This window comes from Tachypleus tridentatus, chromosome 4 (assembly GCF_004210375.1).
Source record: "Tachypleus tridentatus isolate NWPU-2018 chromosome 4, ASM421037v1, whole genome shotgun sequence".
Taxonomy (NCBI): domain Eukaryota; kingdom Metazoa; phylum Arthropoda; class Merostomata; order Xiphosura; family Limulidae; genus Tachypleus; species Tachypleus tridentatus.
In genome coordinates this window covers 58,578,314-58,602,173 of record NC_134828.1, presented here as the reverse complement: position 1 = coordinate 58,602,173, position 23,860 = coordinate 58,578,314, and the positions used below count along the sequence as shown (strand labels likewise).

The 23,860-nt window shown below is 31.8% G+C and overlaps 2 protein-coding genes across 6 annotated transcripts in view; one reads left to right on the top strand and one right to left on the bottom strand.

The window, feature by feature from the left end:
• LOC143249203 (nascent polypeptide-associated complex subunit alpha-like) overlaps nucleotides 1-12,828 on the top strand; it is a 32,714-nt gene extending 19,886 nt beyond the window's left edge. For both annotated transcript variants that reach the window (XM_076498675.1, XM_076498676.1), the window contains exons 6-7: nucleotides 5,255-5,377; nucleotides 9,020-12,828. In XM_076498675.1, the coding sequence (XP_076354790.1) occupies nucleotides 5,255-5,377; nucleotides 9,020-9,034 (138 nt within the window). In that variant the 3' untranslated portion in view covers nucleotides 9,035-12,828. The remainder of the gene's footprint in view (nucleotides 1-5,254; nucleotides 5,378-9,019) is intronic.
• The window catches only part of LOC143249202 (transcription factor 12-like), a 126,223-nt gene continuing 115,069 nt past the window's right edge, over nucleotides 12,707-23,860 (bottom strand). For all 4 annotated transcript variants that reach the window (XM_076498670.1, XM_076498671.1, XM_076498673.1 and 1 more), the window contains 4 exons: nucleotides 18,121-18,204; nucleotides 16,374-16,519; nucleotides 15,508-15,654; nucleotides 12,707-13,999 (listed from right to left, as the gene is read on the bottom strand). In XM_076498670.1, the coding sequence (XP_076354785.1) occupies nucleotides 15,527-15,654; nucleotides 16,374-16,519; nucleotides 18,121-18,204 (358 nt within the window). In that variant the 3' untranslated portion in view covers nucleotides 12,707-13,999; nucleotides 15,508-15,526. The remainder of the gene's footprint in view (nucleotides 14,000-15,507; nucleotides 15,655-16,373; nucleotides 16,520-18,120; nucleotides 18,205-23,860) is intronic.

The window sequence follows — 23,860 nt, the reverse complement described above, 5'->3', positions numbered from 1 at the left end:
AAAATGTCCAAACTCTATTCATCACTTTTTTTTTTTCAGCTTTGGTTCATAAATGAAATCATATATACTACTTATATACCAATGACAAACATAACCATGAAACTGTAATTTACTGCAAAAAGTTGTGATATTTTTAAAACAAAACCTAAAACTCAAGAGATTTCGAATAGTTGACTATTCTCCTTCAGGAGAATAAAGGATTGTTTAATGAGTGTGATGTCAGTGTTGCATAAATGGATGTTCAACACAAGTTGGCCTGGAGAACTGACTGACCATAACCTAGAGCTGTTTGTGTTAGGTTTAGTTTTGTATCAAAGGTGTGTGTAAAGCTTATAATAGTTATAAGAATTATTAACTAATTTATATGACAGAAACAGGGAAATTAAAGAAGCTTATTGGATTCCACTGTTGAATACTTTAACACCAAATGGTATTAATCACAATCCCTGGGTTGTTGACCTTTGCAAGTCTCTGAAAAGATGTGTATATATATAATGGCAAAAGCTGATGGGAAAATAGTTAAGGTTTAGGTATATATATATATATCGGTTTGATTTCCTATATATTGAACTATTTCCCATCACCTTTTGCTGTTATTTAATTTTAATTTTATTCCTTTTGTTTATTTTGATTTTGTCTTTACAGAAATTAGCTAATAATTCTTATAACTATTAAGAACTTTACACACCTTTGACACAAACTCTTGATTATGATTGGCTAGTTCTCCATCCAACTCATACTGAAAATCCGGTTTATGTCTCATTTACACCTGAGCCTAAATATTTCATCACACTCTTTAAACATAACCCTTTATTCTCCTGGAGAAGAATAATCAATTACTTGGGGTCTCATTTTAAAAATATTAAAACTTTTGTAGGTGATCCTGTGTGCTAACTACTGTATCTACTGTAAAATGTTTTGGTTGTAACATGATTCAAAGTGAATGGGAAATACAGAATATATGAAACACTTTAAATGGATGATTTTCTCAAGTCCATATTTCCTATTTTAAATTTTCCCAATCATAAATATCACATTTAAATGCTCTAATTTTTATACTATTATATGATATATCATTTAATAAAATTAAAAAGTATAAATGATGTTTACATGCATTAATAGTAGGGAAAAAAATGCATGTGCATAATCCTAATCTGTAATGCCATAAAATATGTACAGGGATTTTTCAAAGTATTGGAAGTCATTGTCATTCCAACCTCTGGCAGACTTAACAGTTTATTTCAATTTATAATTAAAATTAATTTTTTTTGTTTAACCAAGTGGCCAAGTGTTATATGGGAATGTTTAATGAACTTGTGTGATTGGTAAAATATCTGAATTAGCATGGTACAGAATGAAAGTTTTGGAAGTGAAATTGAGGCCTTACTTATGATTGACAGTAAAATAAAACTATTGTAATCTGTTTATATTACTAGCAGGACAAGCAGTAAAAGTTAGTTGTAGAAAACCAGTAATTGTCTACAATTTAACAACTGTCAAAGCTAACTTTAAAAGTATGGAGGAGCTGGCAAGTATGAAGTCATTATATACAGTTACGACAGAAAGTGTTCGTATAGTTCAGAATGTGTGAAAACTCTGATATTCCCTTAACAATTTTGTTTAGTTTGGCGAATAAACTACATTATACCATTCCAGAACTAGACACTAGGTTCATAATTATTGGAATTTAGCCAGCAAAAAATGTACTTCTGGCAATTTAGCACCATCTCCATCTTTATCTGCTTGGTCATCATGGCAAACAGGAAACAACTGTCCAGTGATTTAAAAAAACAAATTAAATACAAGTCTTGGGTGTCTCTTTCCAGTATTGCTACACAACTTAATGTGCCAAAACCAACTGTTCAAAGCATAATTGCCAAGTTTAAGCTTACAGGATCAACTGCTAACCTCCCTTGTTCTGGATGCCCCACCAAAATTCCAGAGAGAACCAAGAGGAAGGTTCTCGGAGAAGTTAGTAGAAACCCTCGTTTAACACATAATGACATACAGAAACTGGTAAGGAAAACTGGGGTTGAAGTAAGCACCTCTACAGTTACGAACATGTTACGCTCTTCTGGGTTCAAAGCATGCCGTCTTCATAGAACTCCATATTTAAAGCCTGTTCATTTAGAAGCACGATTGAAGTATGCAAGAAAGCATGTAGATAAACCCTTTACCTATTGGAAGAGTATTTTTTGGTCTGACGAGACTAAAATCGAGCTTTTCGGCCACAACAATATTCGCTATATTTTCCGTAAGAAGGGGAAACAAAATTTTCCAAAGAACACCATCCCTACAGTTAAAAACAGAGGTGGTTCGATCATGCTATGGGGTTCCTTCAGCTTTTCTGCATCAACGGAATCATGAAAAAAAGAAGACTATGTTGATATATTAGGCACTTATATCAAGAATGATGCTTGGAACTTGCGGCTTGAGCGTCGTTGGATCTTCCAGCATGACAATAACTCTAAGCACACATTGAAATATGTGCAATCCTGGTTGCAGAGGAACCATATAAGCATTCTGAAGTGGCCATCGCAGTCACCCGATCTCAACCCAATTGAAAACGTTTGGCATGAGTTGAAGTTCAGGATCCATCAGCGTCATTCAAAAAACTTGCAAGAGTTGGAGGCCTTCTGTAAAGAAGAATGGAAGAAAATACCAGTCGAGTACTGTCAAATGATCATGGAGGGCTATGATGAGAGATTGTGCCAAGTAATTTACCTGAAAGTCTACACAACTGACCATTAAAGTAGACACACGAACACTTTCTGCCACTCCTATGTTTGGTTATTTGTTTATAAACCATTTATTTGTCGTTCAATTTACATATAAATTTATATAGATGTGTGTTAGTATAATATTTATAATATTCTATACTTTCATTATCCTAATCATGATACTTTATAAGTTAGGAGGAAAAACTACTCACGATGCAGGGGTACAAACACTTTCTGCTGTAACTGTACAGTAAATTTCATAGTAGTAAATTACTATCTTGATCTTCCATATAATACAGTGTCATTTGATAATGTGGAAGCTGTAAAAAAGTTGTAACTGAAGAAGCTAATGCAGTTATCAATACATAAATGATGACTTCCTATCCACAATTTGGTCTGTTGTGGGTTAATACAAACAGAAGATGCAGATTGTAGACTGCTTTTAGATTCCAGACTCTTTGAATATCACATAATGACATTTTTTATCTCAAAGCAACTTACAGTTTTGATTGTTTTCATTAGATAAAGAATTCTACAGCATTTTAAACACTCTATTTCTACTCGTATTTCATGGAGCAAGGTTGTCATGTCAGTATAAGGAGACAAAGAAAAGCAGACTGTAAATGAAACATGAGAAGTTTAATAGTAGAAATAGCAGATTATTACCTAAGGAATAGTATAGGTTTATAAATAAACATCTGTTGATGTATTAGTCAAGGTCACTAGTCTTTGAAACAGTATTGGGGAAAAGCTATTGTATTTAGATTTATGCACCATAGAGAGCCATAAGTTGAAAATAGACTGGTGTATGCAGACAAGTTCTTAATAATGAAACAACACTCAGAAATAGTTTTTGGCATGTGCAGTTAAGAGCCCCTTGTAAACATTGTAGACTCTACTTGAAAATTTCTTTTAACCATTGCAGCCAGAAATATTTTTACTGATGTTTTACAATTCAGAGCTATTTACATTTAACAAGAATGGAGATGTATCACTTTACTTGAAATTTTGTAGGGAAATGTTATCCATTCAGTGTATACATTTCAGAAATTTCTTGCAAATCTCAAAGAGTATTCTGTGGATCATACAATAATGGAAATGTGTCTTATAAGATCTGAAATAGGATTACACCCTATTTCTGTCAAAGAACTTGAATGCGAATGCCTTAAAACTTAGTTGTCTGCAATGCTTTCACAGGAAATAATCATGAAAGAACCACACATGTTTGATGGGGTTCATATCCAGCAATTGGCTTAACAGTAAGAGAGTGATAATGTCATGACCTTAAAATTATCCTTTTGTTACTTAGACTGAATTAGGAGGAACTCCATCTTCCATTAAAATACTGTTTCTAGTATGCTGGTTACTTGCATCGACAGGTTAAAAACCTTAATTGAAAATTTGATGTGTCGAATAACAATAACCTCTGCATACAACCAGTTATGATTGTCAACTTCCTCAAATGATACCCCATAATTAAATAAAAATACCCCATATTTTTTTGGTAACTTACAGATAGTTAAGTCACCCAATCCATTTTTATCCTTTGTTTGAGAGTTATGGTAAAACTGTACTTGTCAGAAAATGATAGGAGGGTTTGATATCATCTGTGATTCTCATTCCATACAATACTGGTTAGACTAAGTAGTTGTTTATGCCTAGCTACTTTACCACTGTTGTCAACGCTATGAAATTAACTTCTTATAATATTGGGACATATTTGCATCAGTCCTGCAGCAGTAACATCCATTTGGCATGAGTCATTTTCCACTTTTCACAGCTTAAAGTTTGTTGGGTTTGGTTGCCCTTGCTGTGCAAAAATTGCTTTCTGATGTAAATGGAACTCCATCATCATCCTATTTATTCTTAAAGGGTGTTCCAAGAAACTTGGCAGTTTCTTGTTGAATAAGTGACTATGTGCAAATACAGCCAAGTTTGGGATCCTTTCATTGGTGACATGACATTTTATACTCTGTGGTGTTTATCAAGCCATACCTGTATTCACACTGGGGTTATTTGCATATTATGTTATGAAGTTGGTACATTTATATTGAAGATGTCTTATTTCCTTATTAGTATTGGGATTGAGGATGTATGTGGCTTACCAATTTAAAAATCATTACTGTTTGACTATTTTGTGAATAAACCATTACTAGCAGTGTTTTTGTTTGTTTTGTTTTTGACTTTCATGCAAAGCTACTCGAGGGGCTATCTGCACTAGCCATCCCTAATTTAGCAGTGTAAGACTAGAGGGAAGGCAGCTAGTCATCACCACCAACTTTTAAGCTACTCTTTTACCAATGAATAGTGGGATTGACTGTCACATTATAATGTCACTCTGACTGAAAAGGTGAGCATGTTTGGTGCAATGGGGATGCAAACCTGTGACCCTAAGGTTACAACTTGCACGTCTTAACCCACCAGACCATGCTAGGCCCAGCAGTGTTTTTAAATATATCATTTGTGATGTGAGTACTGAGATGTAAAGTAATTGTACTTTCCTTACCCTACTAACATGATGATCTTTTATGTAGGTGGATGAAGCTGGTGTTGAAAGTAAGGACATTGAATTAGTTATGTCTCAGGCTAATGTCTCCAGAACTAAAGCTGTTAAAGCACTCAAGAACAACAATAATGACATTGTAAATGCTATTATGGTAAGTTCATTTTTGTTAAATATTCATTTACACATTACCATATTTCTGGACCAGATAGGTATTTCTTATATCCCATGTTCTTTTCATTCTTGGTAGCAATACTTTATCACTTAGATATTAAATGCTGTTTCATTTTTATTTGAAAAAATACATAAAAATGTAGTATTTGTATTGTTTTTAAGGTTATGAAATGTAACATTTTGTTGTGAAGTTGTTTTGCAAAAACTATAAAGGAGAACCTTTTTGTTGTTAATTATCAGGAAATCTGATTTCATATATCCAATCATTTTTAACTTTGATTTTCATCAGTCTTACTGTAAATCATACAAGTACATCATGACTGACAAAGACATACTGGTAAACTATAATCAGATGACCCTATTATCTGTGTAAGACATGGTAATGTAATATTCTGCCAACAGTATTTTTTGACTGAGATAAATTTGTAAAAAATAATTAGTATGTTTTCAATAAAATATTTTTGTACTGTTGGAATACAATAAATAGACTTAAAAGGATGTTCAATAAAAATAAGCTGTCATTCAGCTAGCTTACCATTGCAGGTTATAGCTAATCATACATCTTAATCTCAGTTTCTTTACCCAATTCTTGTAATAAAAAGATACTGCTGTAACTTTTACATGGACATAAGAATATTTATCAGAAAGTTTTTAAAAAATCATCAAAGAACCATGAAAAAGAAATCCCAACCCATAAGTATATGAAAAGTAGTCCAAAATTGTTTTGATGTTGCTACATTACCTCTGATTGCATCCAAGTAACTATATTCAAACATCTAATTTGCACACAGTACTACTTGATAATAAATATCATTAAAACTAGCATCTATTCTTTCTGATAATTATTGGCTTTAAGCCTTATCACTTTTCATAGCTGAGAACCAATCAATGTCTTCAAGATCTATCTGGGAAGGATGCAGTAATTGTTGGTTCTAACTGATTGAGTTGAATTGTAGTTAATATTGTTATTAAGTCATATTAAACAAAATTTACTCATTATGTTAGACTTAAGAAGGAAATGGTGCTACAGGTACAACAGTTGCTACCACAAACTATGGATTAGGACAGGAGCTTTCAGCACTTAATTAACATGTTTTATAATTTGATGTTACTGAAGCAGATTTCTTGCCTTCATAGGATTTACTTCCAGGTTTTCACAATTGTTTGCTGAGCTATTCTTCTGTGTGTTCTGTTATATTAACTTTTATCATTACACACTAGAATATGTTAAACTCAGAAAGTAAGTAAAGATCTAGATCATTTTAAATCATGAAAAATTCTGCTAATATTCAGTTGAACAAGGAAAAAGTTTAAGCAAACAAAAAATTAAATAAACTTCATGTTAAAATGTGATTAAAGTACATGTTTTTTTTTATAGAAGTTTTCCACTAAAAGGTAATTTGCTATCTGTTAATAATAATCAAGAAAATAGTGAAAACAAGGTACAAATAGGCTTTGAGAAGTTTGTTGGTTTAACGTTTTCACACTTTGATGGATTGACTCCTTCATTTTTCAAATTATATACTGTATTGGATGTTGTTTTGTAAATTGGGATATCTTTATTGTTATCTTTGCTACCAATTTCTGTTTTTTTTATAATGAAGTTTGTGAAAGTGGAAAACTGCCCTAGTGGAACTAAAATGAACTAGTATTAATGCTGTTGTCATGAAGTAACTGGATGTTAATTGACATGCATATTTATTTATACCTTAATTTAAGGTCCACTCTCATGCTACCATCCATAATATAAGAGAAAGTTTTTTATTTCTCCACTGTAAGCAGTCCAGAGCATATTGGTTGCCCCTTATTCATATTTCCGATCTTGTGAAGATCATATCTTAAGATTGTATGGATGGATGTTGAACAAGCATATACAACATAAACTACGTGCAATGTTGTAGTTTGATTAATTTTCAAAGCTTAGTCATCAGTCAAAGATTATAGGTAAAAAATCCTCCCCAACTGTGTGAACATATTTTCATACAAGGTGAATGAATATTGACCAAGCTTATATTTAGTGGTACTAACTATAAGGTTTAGAGTTAATTAACTTTTTACGGTCTTGGATCAGATTTCATACTCAGTTTCTCTAGTTTTTTTCTCAAGTAAATTTACCTCAGTCTTGTGATAAGTACTGCAACATCAAATTGGGAGGACAGACTTAATATAAAAATAAATAGTGAGGGATACAGGTATTTCATAAACACCGTTTACACTTGTTTATGATTCTGGGTTTTCTTGCACTCAGTCAATATACAGACTAGAGAAAATTTAGGCAATTGTTATGCAATTTTCTGTGTTTAAGTTAAAAAGAAAACTTGTTTTTGAAATGTATTTTATAATATGATAAACTTCTTTCCAGTACTATAAATTATTGCTGCTTGTCAAGTTCAGTATAAATCTTTTATTTATTGTTATTATTTTGTGGTATAAGATTATCTTAGTTATGCTACACATTTGTTCAAATTCATTTAAAAATTAAAATAATGAGAAGTTAATAAAAAGTAATTGTTTAAAACACTAACCCTGCCACATAAATTAATCTTGATGGCAATTTAAAACCTATGTGAGTTCCATATGTTTACCACATGGTGAAATATTGTTTAATAGTAATACAAGTTGATAAACTTTGTTTTTTAATTGTGTGTGTGTGTGTGTGTGTGTGTATTTTAAACTCCTGAAATTAACATTATGGTTTCACAACCACTAATTATTTAAAATAAACACACATGATCTCACCTAATCACATCCTATAGTTTTTGATTTGTGTTTTTTATTAAGTGCAAATATTTATTAAGTTACAAAGTCTATACTACATTTTGGCTTGAACCATTCTGGCAAGTATTTATTTTTCTCTGAATTAAATCTAATATTGAAGAAAGTGCATGTGTGTTTGCTGTGTTATCCATTGTCTAGCCTAAACTGCTTTTCTTCAAAAGTTGTTTTGAATTTTTATGATAATTAAACAAGTCACAATACTTTAATGAGGAGAAACAGCCAGCATCCAGTGAAAATTACTTCCTCAATTCTTGGCATTCCAATGTTATTAAAAGATAGACACCCTACTAAACACAATCATAGTATTAACAGAGAAAACAGCCGTTCCTCTTTGTTAAATGCATTTATATTCCATTTGCATTATGCTATACGAATTCTACTGAATTATGATACTGTTGGAAAATGCTATTTATCTTGGTTATATTTTGTCAAACCTTCAGTTTATTGCAGTATTACTTGTCTCTGAATATTTTGTTCAGTGTTACACATATTGAAAGCAGTATGATTTTTATGTACTTCCAGTCATGCTTGTTATCAAGGTATTTTCTACTTTGTTAAGGAGATTGTCATATCCTACTTTTTATAATAAAAATTAAGACATACAAGTGGTATTAATTAGAGAGGTTTTTAGTGGATTGTAAATAATCATAATTATTTCTACACTTGATTTATTTATTGTTAGTTGTTAAACAGCTCTTCATATTTTGTCATCTGAACTCCTGCAATGTTAACAGCTTAACTGAAACTTCAGAAATTCTGCAAGTAATTTCATGTATTTTCTACTAGTTTTTACTGAAGTACAAGCTGAGAAAGTTTACTAGTGATTTTTTTTTTTACCTTTTAGGAACTCACAATGTAATTGCTACATACTATTCAACTGGAGAGGTACCACCTACCAAAAATGAAACTTCACAAATTGTCTACAGTGTTCATTATTGCCTTCCTTCAGCCAGAATGTTATATATAAACTATACAGTAAAATTAAACTTTATAAGTAGTAGTTTGATTAAAACATTATACATATGAACATGCATTTCTCAAAGGTTATAAATGATTATCTATCATTTTTATGATTGTTAAAGTATGGTTATTCTTGCACCTGTTAAGAAACAACTTTTTTAAACACTAACACGTTTTCCTCTAACTCTTTGAACCTTGGGCTCCACACCCTTTCAACACCATGAACTGGGGCTTCCTTGAAGATTTTCAACAATTCTGAAAAATGTTTATTTTTAATTTGAAAACTAGTAAAATCTTACAAGGTAACCTCTCAAAATGTTACAACAACTTTGGGTTTGTAATACAAAACAGTGAGTTTACTTACTGATAACGTTTCTCATAGCATACCATCATTGATGCTACAGTTCAATAATTTATTGCTAGAATTGGACTTTGGAAAGATAAGTCTTAAACCAGTTCTCATTGCCAGATCCAATACACACGAACTCCTCACATGATTCACATCAGTAAACAGTTTTAGTATGCCTTGGCAGGTCCTTGTCCTTGGCTTCTGGATTTCCTCTCTTTGCCTGCTTGTATTTCTCTGTGCACACAATGCATTTATTATTTGAAGTTGCTCCTAATGATTCCTAAGGTAGGTTCATTCGGATCATTCAGCAGTTGTATCTCATCTGAGCCAGACTTTTGACGTGACATAGGTACCTGTGTGCAGTGATGTATTCCTACTAATTTATGACACAGTTTTCTCATGTGGTTTGTAGCAGTTTTGTAGAACATAAGTATTGTAGGCACACCAGGAAAAGATTTTTATTTCACCATAAGTTGTCTTCACCACTTGTAATAGTATCTACAGCTTTGTTATCTGGTCATTCTTGTTGGTACCAGCCATATAGGTATTATAGTCCTTCACTAAAGATGGGCATGGCACTGGCATTTGTTTGTGTTCCTTGCTGTCATAGCACAATACTGTTAAATCAGCATCACTGATATACATTGTTGCCAAAAAGTAAATTGGTTTCTTGTCACACCACATAACAGCAGCTGTCCTGTTGTTGTACAACAATGAATGATAACTGCAGTCAATTTTCTTTTTGACAAGCTCCTTAGGAAATTTCTTCCTGTTGGTCACAGTTGTACCATACAGTTGTGTACCTTGCTCTTCCAACAAGTAAGTACATGTAACATTTACAGAAGTGTGAAATTGATCATTAAGTATACAGTGACTATGCTCTTCAAATGATTTGAACAAGCACCATGTTGCATCCATTGTTGTCTCCAATAGCCAGTCCACATCATTTTTCCCCATATACACCTCCTCATTCACAAGGTATCCTCTTTTGCTTTTACATAAATGTTTTTAAGCCCCATATGATTGGTTTGTCTTTGATATATTACTTTATGCTTAGCAGATTATTTGTGGATATAATTTCTTCATTCAGTGACAGTTCACAGTTTGGCACATAGTACTGTTGAAAGGTAGTCACAATGATGTCAAAAACTGGTCTACTCTTATATATTTTGTCCAACTTGTCAACATTTTGATCTCTTTCATTTACACGTTGCAACATTGATCGGATATCTAGAATTCAATTTCGAGTGAAAACCTTACCGAATCTAGGTGTAGTTGTAATCCAGCTATTCTTCTTCCAGTACAACTCATACCTATCTTTATATGTCAGCATCTCTATGGCAGTTGAACACCCAAAGAAAGCTTTTATTTCAGGAACAGTGACCAGATCAAACAATGTGGCATTGTAATTGTTAGTTATTTTTATTTCACATATTCAGCTTGAAAGTTTGTTTCCTGTGCAATTACATTTCATACAGATTTGTCCCAAAACAATGAAATAAATTCAGTAGCATGCTCTCACACTTTTTGGACCTGTACTTTCAAATGGTTTGAATTTGGCATCTGTGGCTGAAAAATAGTGATGTTAGTTGACCAAGTCGACTGACAATCATCAGGAGCACGATGCCAAACAGCTAACTCACTATCAAAAGTTTCAGTATCACTATATTCACTTTCAGTCATCACCAGTATCATCACTATCTAGAATATGATACAAAATTGTGATTAAAGACAGATTTGCAGCTGCACAATCTAAGGAATTGTCTGTTTGGTTTTTTTTTTACCATTTTTTTCTATCTCACTCAGTTGTTTGGTTAGAATTTTATGTTTCAGCATGATGATGCTAAAATATCTGGTGAATTATTTTCACTTTCACACTGTAAATGCAACAACAACAACTAATAATCTGTTTTTAGAATGGAAAATCCAGCAGGCTTGGAGGTGTGTGCCAAACAAGCAATAATTTAGCACTGGCCTGCCAGGTAATGCTGTCTTTCCATTAGGTTGGTTTTCTGGTCTGTAGGTTCAAAGGGTTAAAAGGATGTTGTTAGAATACACACAAATTATTTTCGTACTTTTAAAATTTAAGAGAAAGAACACCTGTATAAAACTATTTCATGATGCAATACATCCAGTTTGAATTTCAAGTTTTGGTGTGCTTAATAATATATTATTGTTTTCAGTAAACTCTTATAAACCAATAGCAAACATTAAGGCTTATTTGGACATATTTATAATTTGTTCTTTGAAACAATTTTAGGTTTTAACTTTTAACATTGGCAGTATTTGAGCTTGTTCTCTTTGATGTCTCAATCACATAATGTGAATACTGTGTGAATATATTTTCTGGACTTTAAAAAAATTGTTTAGTTGAAGTAGTTATCTGCAAGTGATATTAAAATTAGTTTAGATCATATTCTCCACCATCAATCTATTTTAAACATATTGGGTTGTTGTTGTTTTCAATTTTTTTAATAGTACAAGCTTGTCTGCCCATTTTGGTATTGTTTTTATTGAAAAAAAATATATATAGATGTAGTATACCTGTTTGTATCGAAATTAATATCCTAAAGATATAGCAGCACATGAAAATATCTTTTATTGACTGGTTTGTCATGGGTATAAGGAAATGATAAAGTTGTAAATTTAATCATACATAAGTGAGAACAGTTCAAGCCTTGATTATTGAATAGTGTTTTACTTATATCAATTTCTTATTTAAAGAAACTTGGTTTTTGATGTGTAATTTTTTAAAGTTTTCCTGAATTAAATCAGACATTAATAAGTATGTTAAACTTTTCTGTAGTGCCAGTTGCTTTCAGTGAAGGTTTAAGCTTCTTGTAATATTCTAGATTCCTTAAACAATTATCTCATCACTAATGAAAACATTATGGTTATTAAATATTTCCTGAAAGTTGAAGTATTGAAATATAAAAAAGTGTTTTGCAGCCATGTTGAAACAATTTCAAATGTGATATGAATAATAAAATGTTATAAACTTATTTTTCATAGATGTAGATAAGGAAATACTTTTAACTTTCTTTGACCAGTGACTTGTCTTTTATATCACTTGGAAGTATTTATTACCTGTAGTTGAAGTTTTCATTTTGTGTAAATCACCTGCTGTCTTTCACAAAAAGTTATTTGAAGTATAATTTTAGAACTGTGTGAATTGGCAATGTAATCACATTTGATATTTGTATAATAACTTGAATATGCATATTTAAGAAGTCAAAAACTGTGTCTGATCTTTATTATTTTGTATCTTACAAATATTTTTAATGAGAGTTCAGAACAAGTTGCCTTGAACTAATAAACACAAGTGACCATGCTTAGCTGCAGCATCAGAAGTCTCCTCTTCTTGGCTAAGTTTGTGAACAAGAATATATGACAATCAAAGAAATGGCACCTTTTATTTTTGTGTTAGAGTAACATAAAACAGTCTAACTAGGGATATTTCAAGAATATTGAATCTGATTCTATGCAGGTAAGTTACTTTTGATTGCATTCTAATTTTCAAAATTGTAACAGAAAACAAGTATACGTTTCTAATAACAAGATAAACTTAAACTGACTTCCTTAAAACATTCTTAAGTTTACTTTTTAAAACAAAAAAAATACAATACAGAATATACGTGTACAGGGTAATACTTTATTTCCTACAACCTCTTGCACTAATGGGTATCAAACAATGTATAAATAAAATTACTCGAAATAACTGCTTTTACCCTATGTTTCTTACTGCCATAGGTGTATCATACTTAATGTGAAAACTGAGAATCGTTTTTTTTTTGGGGGGGGGGATTTCTTTTACATATACACTTATCTTAATCCTGAACATTAAATTACAGAAGTAACTGAAATAATGAAATTCTACTGACCAATAAAAACTATAAACCACCACCAAGGGTGCATACATTTATTCATATTAAGTACATGTACAAGAAAAAAAAAGTTAAATATTAAATTGTGGTGTAAAATAACAATGCTATATGAACCATGATTTAGTCACTTCACAAATTACTGAAATGAGTATAACATTATCCCAAAAATGATCACCTTTGGATATACATTTGTTACACTAAACCTCTTTTTGGTTCCAATGTACAAGGTAGGTGGTATATTGAGAGGAAAAAGTCATAATTTAAAAAATATATATGTGAAAGCTAATAATTCAGTTTTGGCTCTTAACATTTATTCATCTTTAAAATATACCTATCAGCATTTGGGTTTTATACAACTTAGTAGTAATAGCTTAACCTCATTATTAACTTAAGAACTTTATAATTTTAAAAGAAATGGGATTAGTTTTTCAGCTGATGTAATGAACACAAATTTAAAGCTCATCTCCTTGTTTCGTTGGAAGGTGTCAGATTCCTAGACTGCCAACCGTACGTTTAATGAATAAGTTCAGTTGTGGAAGAAATAGAACAAGTTCGTAATGAAAGGGTTCTGTACACAGAAGTCATTTTATTTTGTTGTTCTGGTCTTCCTGTGGTCCATAATTTATAAAACCTGGAAAAAAAAAAGTACAATATTAATTTATGGATTATGCAATTAATGTGTATGAATGAAACATGGTAAAGACCTGGTTCCACTGGTTTTACATCATGCTGTGGATACACAAACATGTATATTTTTTTGAATTGCTATGAATATCTCCTGAACTCAAGTATGCTACTTAGTTTTAAGAAAACTTAAATGAACATAATAATCCGTGACGACAAGAAAACCCCTTATATATTTCTCTCTACATGTAAAACTGGCTGGTATGGGTAGGGGAGCAAACAATGTTTCGACCTTCTTTGGTCATAGTCAGGTTCACAAAGAAAAGAGGTAACTGAGCGATAGCTGACCACTTGTTTGAAGGCAGTTGTGTAATTGAGTGCAGGAATGTCGAGGGCATGCTTACACGTTATATTAATAAATATAATCCAGGTATAAAGGAACACCTTCACACAAATTCAAACACTGTAAATCAAATAAACACAACATAACCACAGAAAACACACAAATACTAAATAAAGAAACAAACATAAATAAATGCAAAATTAAAGAAGCCTTACATATACAACAACTGAAGCCCAAAATAAACCATTACAAGGGTGTTCCTTTATACCTTTATTAATAAATATAATCCAACATCTAAGCATGCCCTCTACATTCCTGCAACTCAATTACACAACCACCTTCAAACATGTGGTCAGCTATTGGTCAGTTACCTCTTTCTTTGTGAACCTGACAATGACTGAAGAAGGTCTAAACATTGTTCGATCCTCTACTTAGAGCTTTCACTACCCATACCATCCGTTTTTAAATAAATGAATATAGTTATAGCCCAAAGTAATCATTACGTTTCATCATTACTTTTAACAACGTTTCTCATCTGCAGTGTTAAAACAATTTAGAATGTTTCTTTAAACATAAAACTAAATATGCAGGTTTCAGTACTCTGCCCACTGTAATTAACAAAATCAAATTTTTTTGCATTTTAATTCCTAACAGTTATGGCTGAGAAACCATAGTCTAAAGAATGTTGTTAACTCATATTCTTTCACCACATAAACGTTGGACAACTACAAAACGTTCAAATTCTTCAGTGAAATTGCAATCAATAATATGGCTTAACAACAAAATTCTTAAATAATCAGTTAAGAATTTTTATTAGCTATCATTTTGGCTAAATGACCCTTAACCAACTAAATTTCGTTAGTAAGATCTCCATGTTTGTGCTGTTTACTAATTTGACATTATCAAATAATGTAACATTCAGTATGTTTTTGGTTAAAATTATTATTTTCTGTATACTTTTTTTTTCACAGGTCCAATTTTTATTTGGTTATTTTGCTGACCAATTTTGATTAATATGGTTTAAATCATTATAGAAATAAAACCTAAATTCAAAATTGGAAACTTCCTCAAGACAAATGACTGAAAATTGTTTTGTACTATCTGTACGAACTGAAGTATAATCACACCTTATTTCTGATACTATGACAGTATCTGTGTTGAATGAAACATACCTGTGAAGTACATTTATATTCATTGGTGAGAGAGAGGATCAAGGTGAGATTGGGGTGGAAGGCTGTGTGCTACCATGTTAGACCCTTTTTCTGTTTTTTCTTCTTCTCTTCTCTTTAAACAGGCAGCCTTTGGATTGAGGTTTCGTTCTGTCAAAATTATAAAAAATTTTCGTAAAGAAAACTATGTTAAATAATTCTACTAAACTAAAAAAAGAGCTAACTATTCTGAAAGTCACTTTCTTTTCTTATAAATGATTTTTTTTTTTATCTCCACTACCCTCGGTGGATGGAGGTTATAATTTCTCCCTTATGTGTGTGTGTATGTGTAAGTATAGTTTCTCAAATGGCAGAATAGATTTGGAAGAAAGTTGATATACACTTGAACTATGACTCAACTTAGAAGATTAGTTTTTGGAGTGTCATGGTTAAGGTCATGAACATAAAAAAATCTTAACATGGGGATTGACTTTTCACATTATGTTTTTGTTCTATAATTTAGATAACTCATAATTATCAGATTTTGATGAAACTTGGTAGACATACTTAGAATATTATTCCTTGTAGTCTTGACAAAAAATGGACAAACACATTTTTGTATTTTCTGAGAGCTGAGTATAATCAATGCTGTGTGACAGAGGTATACATTCTACTGCATGCCCCTATAATTATATCTGAATATATTTTGTTACACATCATCCAATAGCTTAAGATCATTTAAAATAAGTTTTTTATACCTTTCAAATAAATGAAATTCTAACAGCTGAGAAATATATTGACATAGCTGGTTCACTTTGTAAGTTTTCACTTTTTTCATAAATAAAAATATAATATTTTGTAAATCCTCATTATAACGGACAATATCTTACCCCTAACTTGTTGTTCTAAGGCTGTAATCACCTCCACAGCTTGATGCAAAACATTTAGCTTAGTTTGGGCCTTTTCTCCCTTTAAGTGCATCATACACATCCTGTCAAGCTCCTTAAAGGCTTCATTGATATCTCGAACTCGAATTCTGAGTAACAATAAGATAAAACTTCAGAAGTGTTTACAAGGGATATGTAGTAAAGTAAATGAAAAAGTTTACACCTCAAAAGAAAAAGAAAAACCTAATATACTGATAGATAAACAAAAGATAACTCTAGGTCATCCTATGAATTCAAGACATTACAGATGCACACTGTCACTTTGAAACAAGCCTGAAAGAAAAAAAAAAGTAAAATATCCTGAGAACCAATAAATCATGAGCTCTGAGTAACCTCTTCACTATAGTTGTAGATAACAGAAAATGATGAGATAAGCACAAATTAAATACATGCTGAACATGATGTAATTATGGGATGTGTTTGGCTATTGCACATTATTTTGCTAAAGGTGACAGGCAAAAATTAATAAAAACTACTTATAAATAATGATTTGAGTTTCTTTATTCCTTCCAAAGATCATACTTTAATTATAAAGGTTTTTGAATAACATTACAAAAAAATTCTTAAATACAGACTTGAGTGTTTTCCTTCCAAAGTCTAATAACATTTCTTCTTAAGGATACATTCATTAGTTTCTAGATGTAGAAGACATAAGAATAAATAACTTTTATCTCTGCACTTTCTTTAAATAAAGTTAATGACGTTTATATGCAAAAACGGCTCGTTTGGGTTGAGAATCTATTTTGCATAGAAGAGCGAACAACGTTTCGACCTTCTTAGGTCATCGTCAGGTTCACAAAGAAAGAGGTAACTGACCGGAAGCTGACCACATGTTTGAAAGGGGTTGTGTAACTGAGTGTCGGAATGTAGAGGGCGGTGTTAGATGTTTGAATATATAATTTTATTTATTTATTTTATTATTTTTAATATAGGTATAAAGGTGTTCCTTTGTACTGGTTTATTTTGGGTTTAAGTTGTTGTATAAGTAAGGCTTCTTTAATTTTGCATTTGTTTATGTTTGTTTCTTTATTTAGTATTTGAGTGTTTTCTATGGTTATGTTGTGTTTATTTGACTTGCAGTGTTCAAAAACGTGTGAAGGTGACTTTTTATGTTCTTTGAATCTGGTTTCCATTTTTCTACTTGTTTCTCCAATATAGAAGTCGTGGCAGTTATCACATTGTATTTTGTAAATAATGTTGGTGTGGTGTTTGTCAGTGTAGTTTTTACATAGTATGGACCTCAGTTTTGTGCCTGGTTTATAAATAAGTTTGGTATTAACTGGAATGTCATATTTTGTTACTAATTTTTTCCAAATGTTGGTTATTTGTTTGCTGATGTCAGGAATAAAGAAACAAACATAAACAAACGCAAAATTAAAGAAGCCTTACTTATACAACAACTTAAACCCAAAATAAACCAATATAAAGGAATGCCATTATACCTATATTAATATAATAAAATAAATAAAATTATATATTCAAACATGTGGTCAGCTTCCCGGTCAGTTACCTCTTTCTTTGTGAACCTGACGATGACCAAAGAAGGTCAAAACGTTGTTCGCTCTTCTATGTAAAATATTTTCTCAACATCACTGAAAGTTAATGACGTTAGTAGATACAGACTTTCTGTCTTCTACTCAGTTCCTTCACTTTAGTAGTGTATTGAGAAGTGCTACACTTAGAAACAGACCTTTCTCTTGCATTATTAGCTTGTCTCCTTTCCTTGTCTTTTTCAGCTTTAACTTCAGGGGGTTCATCTTCATCAGCTGAGTTTCTAGAGAAAGTGAAAGCTTTTTTAAGTATGGTGGCTTTGAGTGAAAACATGTCTTTACATTTTTATATTGTATAAAAAGCTTGTAGGATAAACTTAATTATTTACAACTTTTTGTGTAGGCTCGGCATGGCCAAGCGTGTTAAGGTGTGCGACTCGTAATCTGAGGGTCACGGGTTCGCATCCCGGTTGCGCCAAACATGCTCGCCCTTTCAGCTGTGGGAGCATTATAATGTGACGGTCCAAGAGTTGGCGGTGGGTGGTGATGACTAGCTGCCTTCCCTCTAGTCTTACACTGCTAAATTAAGGAAGGCTAGCACAGATAGCCCTCGAGTAGCTTTGTGCGAAATTCCAAAACAAACAACTTTTTTGTGTATTATTGTGTGAATAAAATACCAATAACATCTGTCTTTTCCTACCAGCAATCTGGAATTAATCCATCAGTATATAAAGTAAAAAAAATATCCAATTGCACAAACATCTTTTAAATAAATTAAAAAATCCATAAAAGGAAACCCTCAGTAGTTGTGGCACTTTAAATTATTTTGGCAAAATTAGAGTAAATTAATCTATGGGACATTTCTCCTTCCTTTCATTAGCTATATTTTTGTACACCAGCAATACCAAGTGTGGGGTGTGAGCATATCCAATTTTATTTTATTACTCATCAGGGTCTCTAGCAGCATACCCTCAAACTAAAATTCTTATAGGCAAGATAAGAGTGAATTAATCTATGAGACCTTGAGCACAGTCAAAACCATCAATTGAAAAGGTTTGGCCTCTTAAGTCTAACACTGTAATTAGATCACAATTTATGGGGTTAGGTTTAGGTTAAGCAACCAGTTACAAGCACTTGCTAATAAGAATGAGGAGAATATAAAGGGAAAGAGATGGGAGTATTAGAAATAAAACTGAGGATTTTGACATTATGGGTATCACTGAGACTTGATTGGATTTTAACAATTCTAATGAGAGTTTTTTGTTGTTTTTTAAGTACCAAGCTACAGATTATCTACTTGAGACAGAGAACTTAAAAAAGGGAGAGAAGTAGCTTTATATGTGAAGAGTGAACTGTATCCTGTTGAGCTAGACTGTAATAAAGTAAATAGTGTTTATGCCAATAATAGGTTAAAAGTAGATAATTTATTGGATTAATATAAGAATAATAGATGTATATTTGAAGCATAGTTCTATAGTTGTTTCAGTACCAAGTTTAGTCAATGGGAAAAGTCTTGTAAACTGGGATTTGTTATAGATCACCAGGTCAGAAAATGAAATTTAATAAGAAAGTGTGTGATGAGATAACATTGGCAGCTGAAAAAAATGTTATTATGAGAGACTGTAACTTCACAAAGATTGATTGGAAAATTTAGTTTGCCACTAAGGAAGAGATTTTTGGAAATTGTTCAGGATACTTTTATATACCACTGGTGTTGAACCTACAAGACAGGAAACTATACCAGATTTAATATCAGAATCCAATGTGAACATGATAGACAGAGTTATGGCTGTGAGTATTTAAGTAGAAGTGACCATTGCACTATTAGGTTTGGTATTTTACTACATGTTGAATTGAACAAGTGTAGTACCTGGATTCTAAATTTCAGGAAAGCCAATTTTGATGGAATGAGATGTGATCTGGCTTCTGTAGATTGGAATAAAGAGTTTGGAGGGGATCTTAAACAAACGTGGGAACCATTTAGGGAAAAGCTAATACACATGTGAAATATAGAGTAAAAAAAGGGAGACAATAGAGTAGCATAAGTCATTATGGTTTAATAAAGACATTATGTTAAGAGCAAACACAATGAATTCAAGAAATTTAAACTTACTGGCAATAATAATAACTTTGAGCACTATGCGAAAAACAAGAAAGGTAGTTAAGAAGGAAGCTAAAAGGGCAAAAACTGCACATGGAAGAAAGTCAGCTGAGAGAGTTAAGTCAAAACATAACGAATTCTTCAGGTAATCAAAATGTTAAGATGGAGATTGGGCCTCTTAAACATGATAGTTGGGAGCTGATCTCAGACGATTGGGATGGTAAACCTGTATGTTCTCTTCAGTTTTTATGAAGGAAAATATAAGTATTATGCTTCAACCAAAGCATTTGATGTAAGAGATATAATTTTAAGTTCTGAAATTATAACAAACACTGGGAGATCTAAAATTGATAAATCCTTTGTACCAGATAACTTTTATCCTAGAGTTTTAAAGGAACTTTAAGATTTTATTTGTCAACTGCTAGATAATATTTTTTATAGGTCATTGAGTAGGGGAAAAGTATTAGAAGATTGGAAAATGGTTAATTTTAGTCCAATATTTAAAGCAGGTGATAAACAGTTACAGGCCAGTTAATCTGACATTAGTAGTATTAAAGATTTTGAAGAGAGTGATTAAAGATACATGGCAAAGTCACTTAAAGCAGTTTGATATAGTGTCAAATGGCCAGCACTAAGGGAAGGTCTTGTTTGACAAATCTTCTGATATTCTTTGAGGTGTTGCTGCAAAAGTTGGAGGAAACACTGTGGATTTGGTTTACCTTGTTTTCATAAAGTGTATGATAAGGTTCCTCACCAAAGACTTGTTACAAAACCTAAATCTGTCAGCATACAGTTACACTCAATATGCTTTGGGACTCTGCACCAGGTCCTCTGCTATTTATGACCTATAATAATGGGATTGACTTTTGGAATGGTCAACAAAATTTTAAAGTTTGCAGATAACATTAAGGTTTTTTGGGTGACTAACTGTATCAAAGATGCTAGAGACTTACAGGAGGATTAATGGTATTTGATACACTGTGCCAATATGTGGCAAATGATGTGTAACTATTCAAAAGGTAAGGTGATGAATTTAGGTTTTTCACAATTTAAAGTATTGTTCAAATGGAAATGCAATAAATACTGTGGTTGAAGAAAATTATCTAGGTGTTATGATTTAAAAAAAATCACTAAGTTGTCTAAACAGCATATTATACCTCAAAATAGGGTTTTGGTTAGTATCTATTGAAATGTTGAATACAAGACAAGGAATATTGCTTCACTGTAGAGATCACTTGTAAGGCCTCATTTATCATACTGTGTACAGTTTTGGGCTCTCTTCCTCCACAAGGACATAGAATTGTTTTAGAAGGTTCAGAAAAGAACCAATAGAATGATACTTGGGATGGTGGGATTGTCCTACGAGCAAAGACTAAAATCTTTTAACTTTTCTCTGGAAAGGAGAAGGGTCAGAGGTGTTTAAGGTTATTTTATTTAAGGGTATTGATGACACAGATTCAAACTTTATATTTAACAGAGAACAAATATAAAAGGGGTCATAAATTCAAATCTTAGCAGCATAAGAGTTATCTATAGTTTAGACAGTATTACTTTTCAAACAGGATGGCTGGCATTTGGAATGAGCTTCCTTCAAGGGTGGTAGAGGAAGAAAATTCTACCAAGTTCAAGAAAAGATTGGATGAATATGTGTAGTTAGGAGTTGGAAAGGGCATCCTTGATAGGCAAATAAGATCCTTTTTTATCTCTTAAAATTTTATGAATTTATAATGGAACTATAAGCTAAAAGTTTGTACTTTAAAAAAAAATTGGAGCCATTCTATGCCATGGCTAGAAACAAGCAATAAAAAAAAATACATGTAATTTTCTTTTTAATATTTCTTACAATTATTAGAGACACAATTAAGAAAAGCCAAAAGTGTCTAGGATTTAAATACTTACTAAATATCTGCTACTTGTACAACTGATTTTTTGTAGCTCTAACAGTTTTTATATTAGATTTTATTACATATTTCATCTGTTCATTTTAACCAAAAACAAAACATTACGACTGTTTCAATCTGTAACATCTAGTTGTTTTTTTTAGCTACCTCTTCTTTCACTAGCCATGAACCCTAATGACTATTATGGTGTGAGGGGTTAATTAATGATAAACTGAGTCTGTATGGTTCTTGCATCATGCTAATTAAATGACTCAACAAAGTGTTCATGTATAAAATAATCCAAATATTACTTTTGTATTTTATTCTAATTCTGTTTTGAATATTTATTTACTGAGGAAAAAGATCAACATAAGCCAATTCATTATAATCTTTAATCATGAATGACTGCAATGTTTCTATTAACAGATTCTGTAAGTTCATGAATTTATTGCCACACCTTCTTTACTGACTTATGAACTGCAGTAATTGTTCATAATAGGGATAGCCATATATTGTATTGTAATAAAATCTGGGCAGTATTACTACATGCATAATGGTGCATTTTACTGGGTATTCTTTTGGGTGTGAGTACCTAAGCAAATAATAGCAGGTGTATAACTAGTGAGATTCAATCCTTTTAATGTAGTCTGTGATTTATGTGTGAAGTTTCATAATCTACTACGTCTATATGTACATAGCTGCATGCAGGTTGTGGATGTAATTTAATATTTATAGGGAAGGCACAACACATACCATATCAGTTATTAACTAACTGTGGCAATTGTACTGAGGTCGCATATCATTTTTCTTTTATGTATGAAGTTCCTCTGCTGACTGTTCTTTACCATGTTACACAAATGTCAAAGTTGTTTCCCACAATAGAAATCTTTAAGATGAGTTTTTAATATTGAATAGGCAGTTAGAGATAGCTGGTGTTAAATGTTGAATTATAGCCAACAATAAGCAATTGCAAATTTTATAGATGCTGCAAGTAGAGTAGCAAACCTTGCAGCTGACTATAAGAAGTGTTGAGAATTATGCAGGAAGCAGATTGCAATTCTAGGTAAAAATGAGGCAAAAATGTTGTGGATATATATTTTATTTAGCTTCAGATAAAGTGCACAGCAGTGAGAGCCCATAAAATATTAGGGTCAAAGTGGAACAGTATCATAGACCCAAATCTCATCAGAAATGTGGAGGAAATACAATAATATAATTAATTCATAGTTGTTAAATAATGCATTTTCAACCTACAAGTATGCTGAATGTCACTGTAAGGGAAAATCTGCACAGCTGCAGCAAAAATGTAATTGGCCAACAGAGGGAAGGAAGTGTAAAGTAAAACAATTCTAAGATATATTAAAAATACATATTTGTGTACACATGCTATTATACTATAATATTTTATTCTATGGGCGTGTATCTATACAACTTTAAAAATTCATATGGCTATATATATATATATATATATATATATATATATTTACAATACAAAATATAAACCCTGAATATAAGTATAAAATATAAAACTTTTGGTTACAAGGTCTAGTTCAACAGTCCCTCCAATCCAGTGTTTACAGAGTAAACTGTATACAGGTAGCTGTATACATATTGTGTAATATAGTGATTGGACTATCAGTGATATCAGAAGCAACAGCATATCTGGATAAGGCCAATCATTGTTTCCTGAGAGAGCATCACATATCAACTACATATTTCATTAAACTGTTTAAAACAGGGCAGTATTGTTATTATATAGATTCATGTCCATGATGAACATAAAAAAAGTTGTTAATTTAAAGAGGGTAGATATGGATCTTCAAAATATACAAAAACAAAATAGCTTAAAGTTGGATATATAGTGCTGCCATTATTTCTTCAAGCTACAATTCCTTATTTTGAATCCATGTCTAGAGTCAAAAGAGTTTTTCAAGTCTAAAAATAAAAATCTGGAACCAT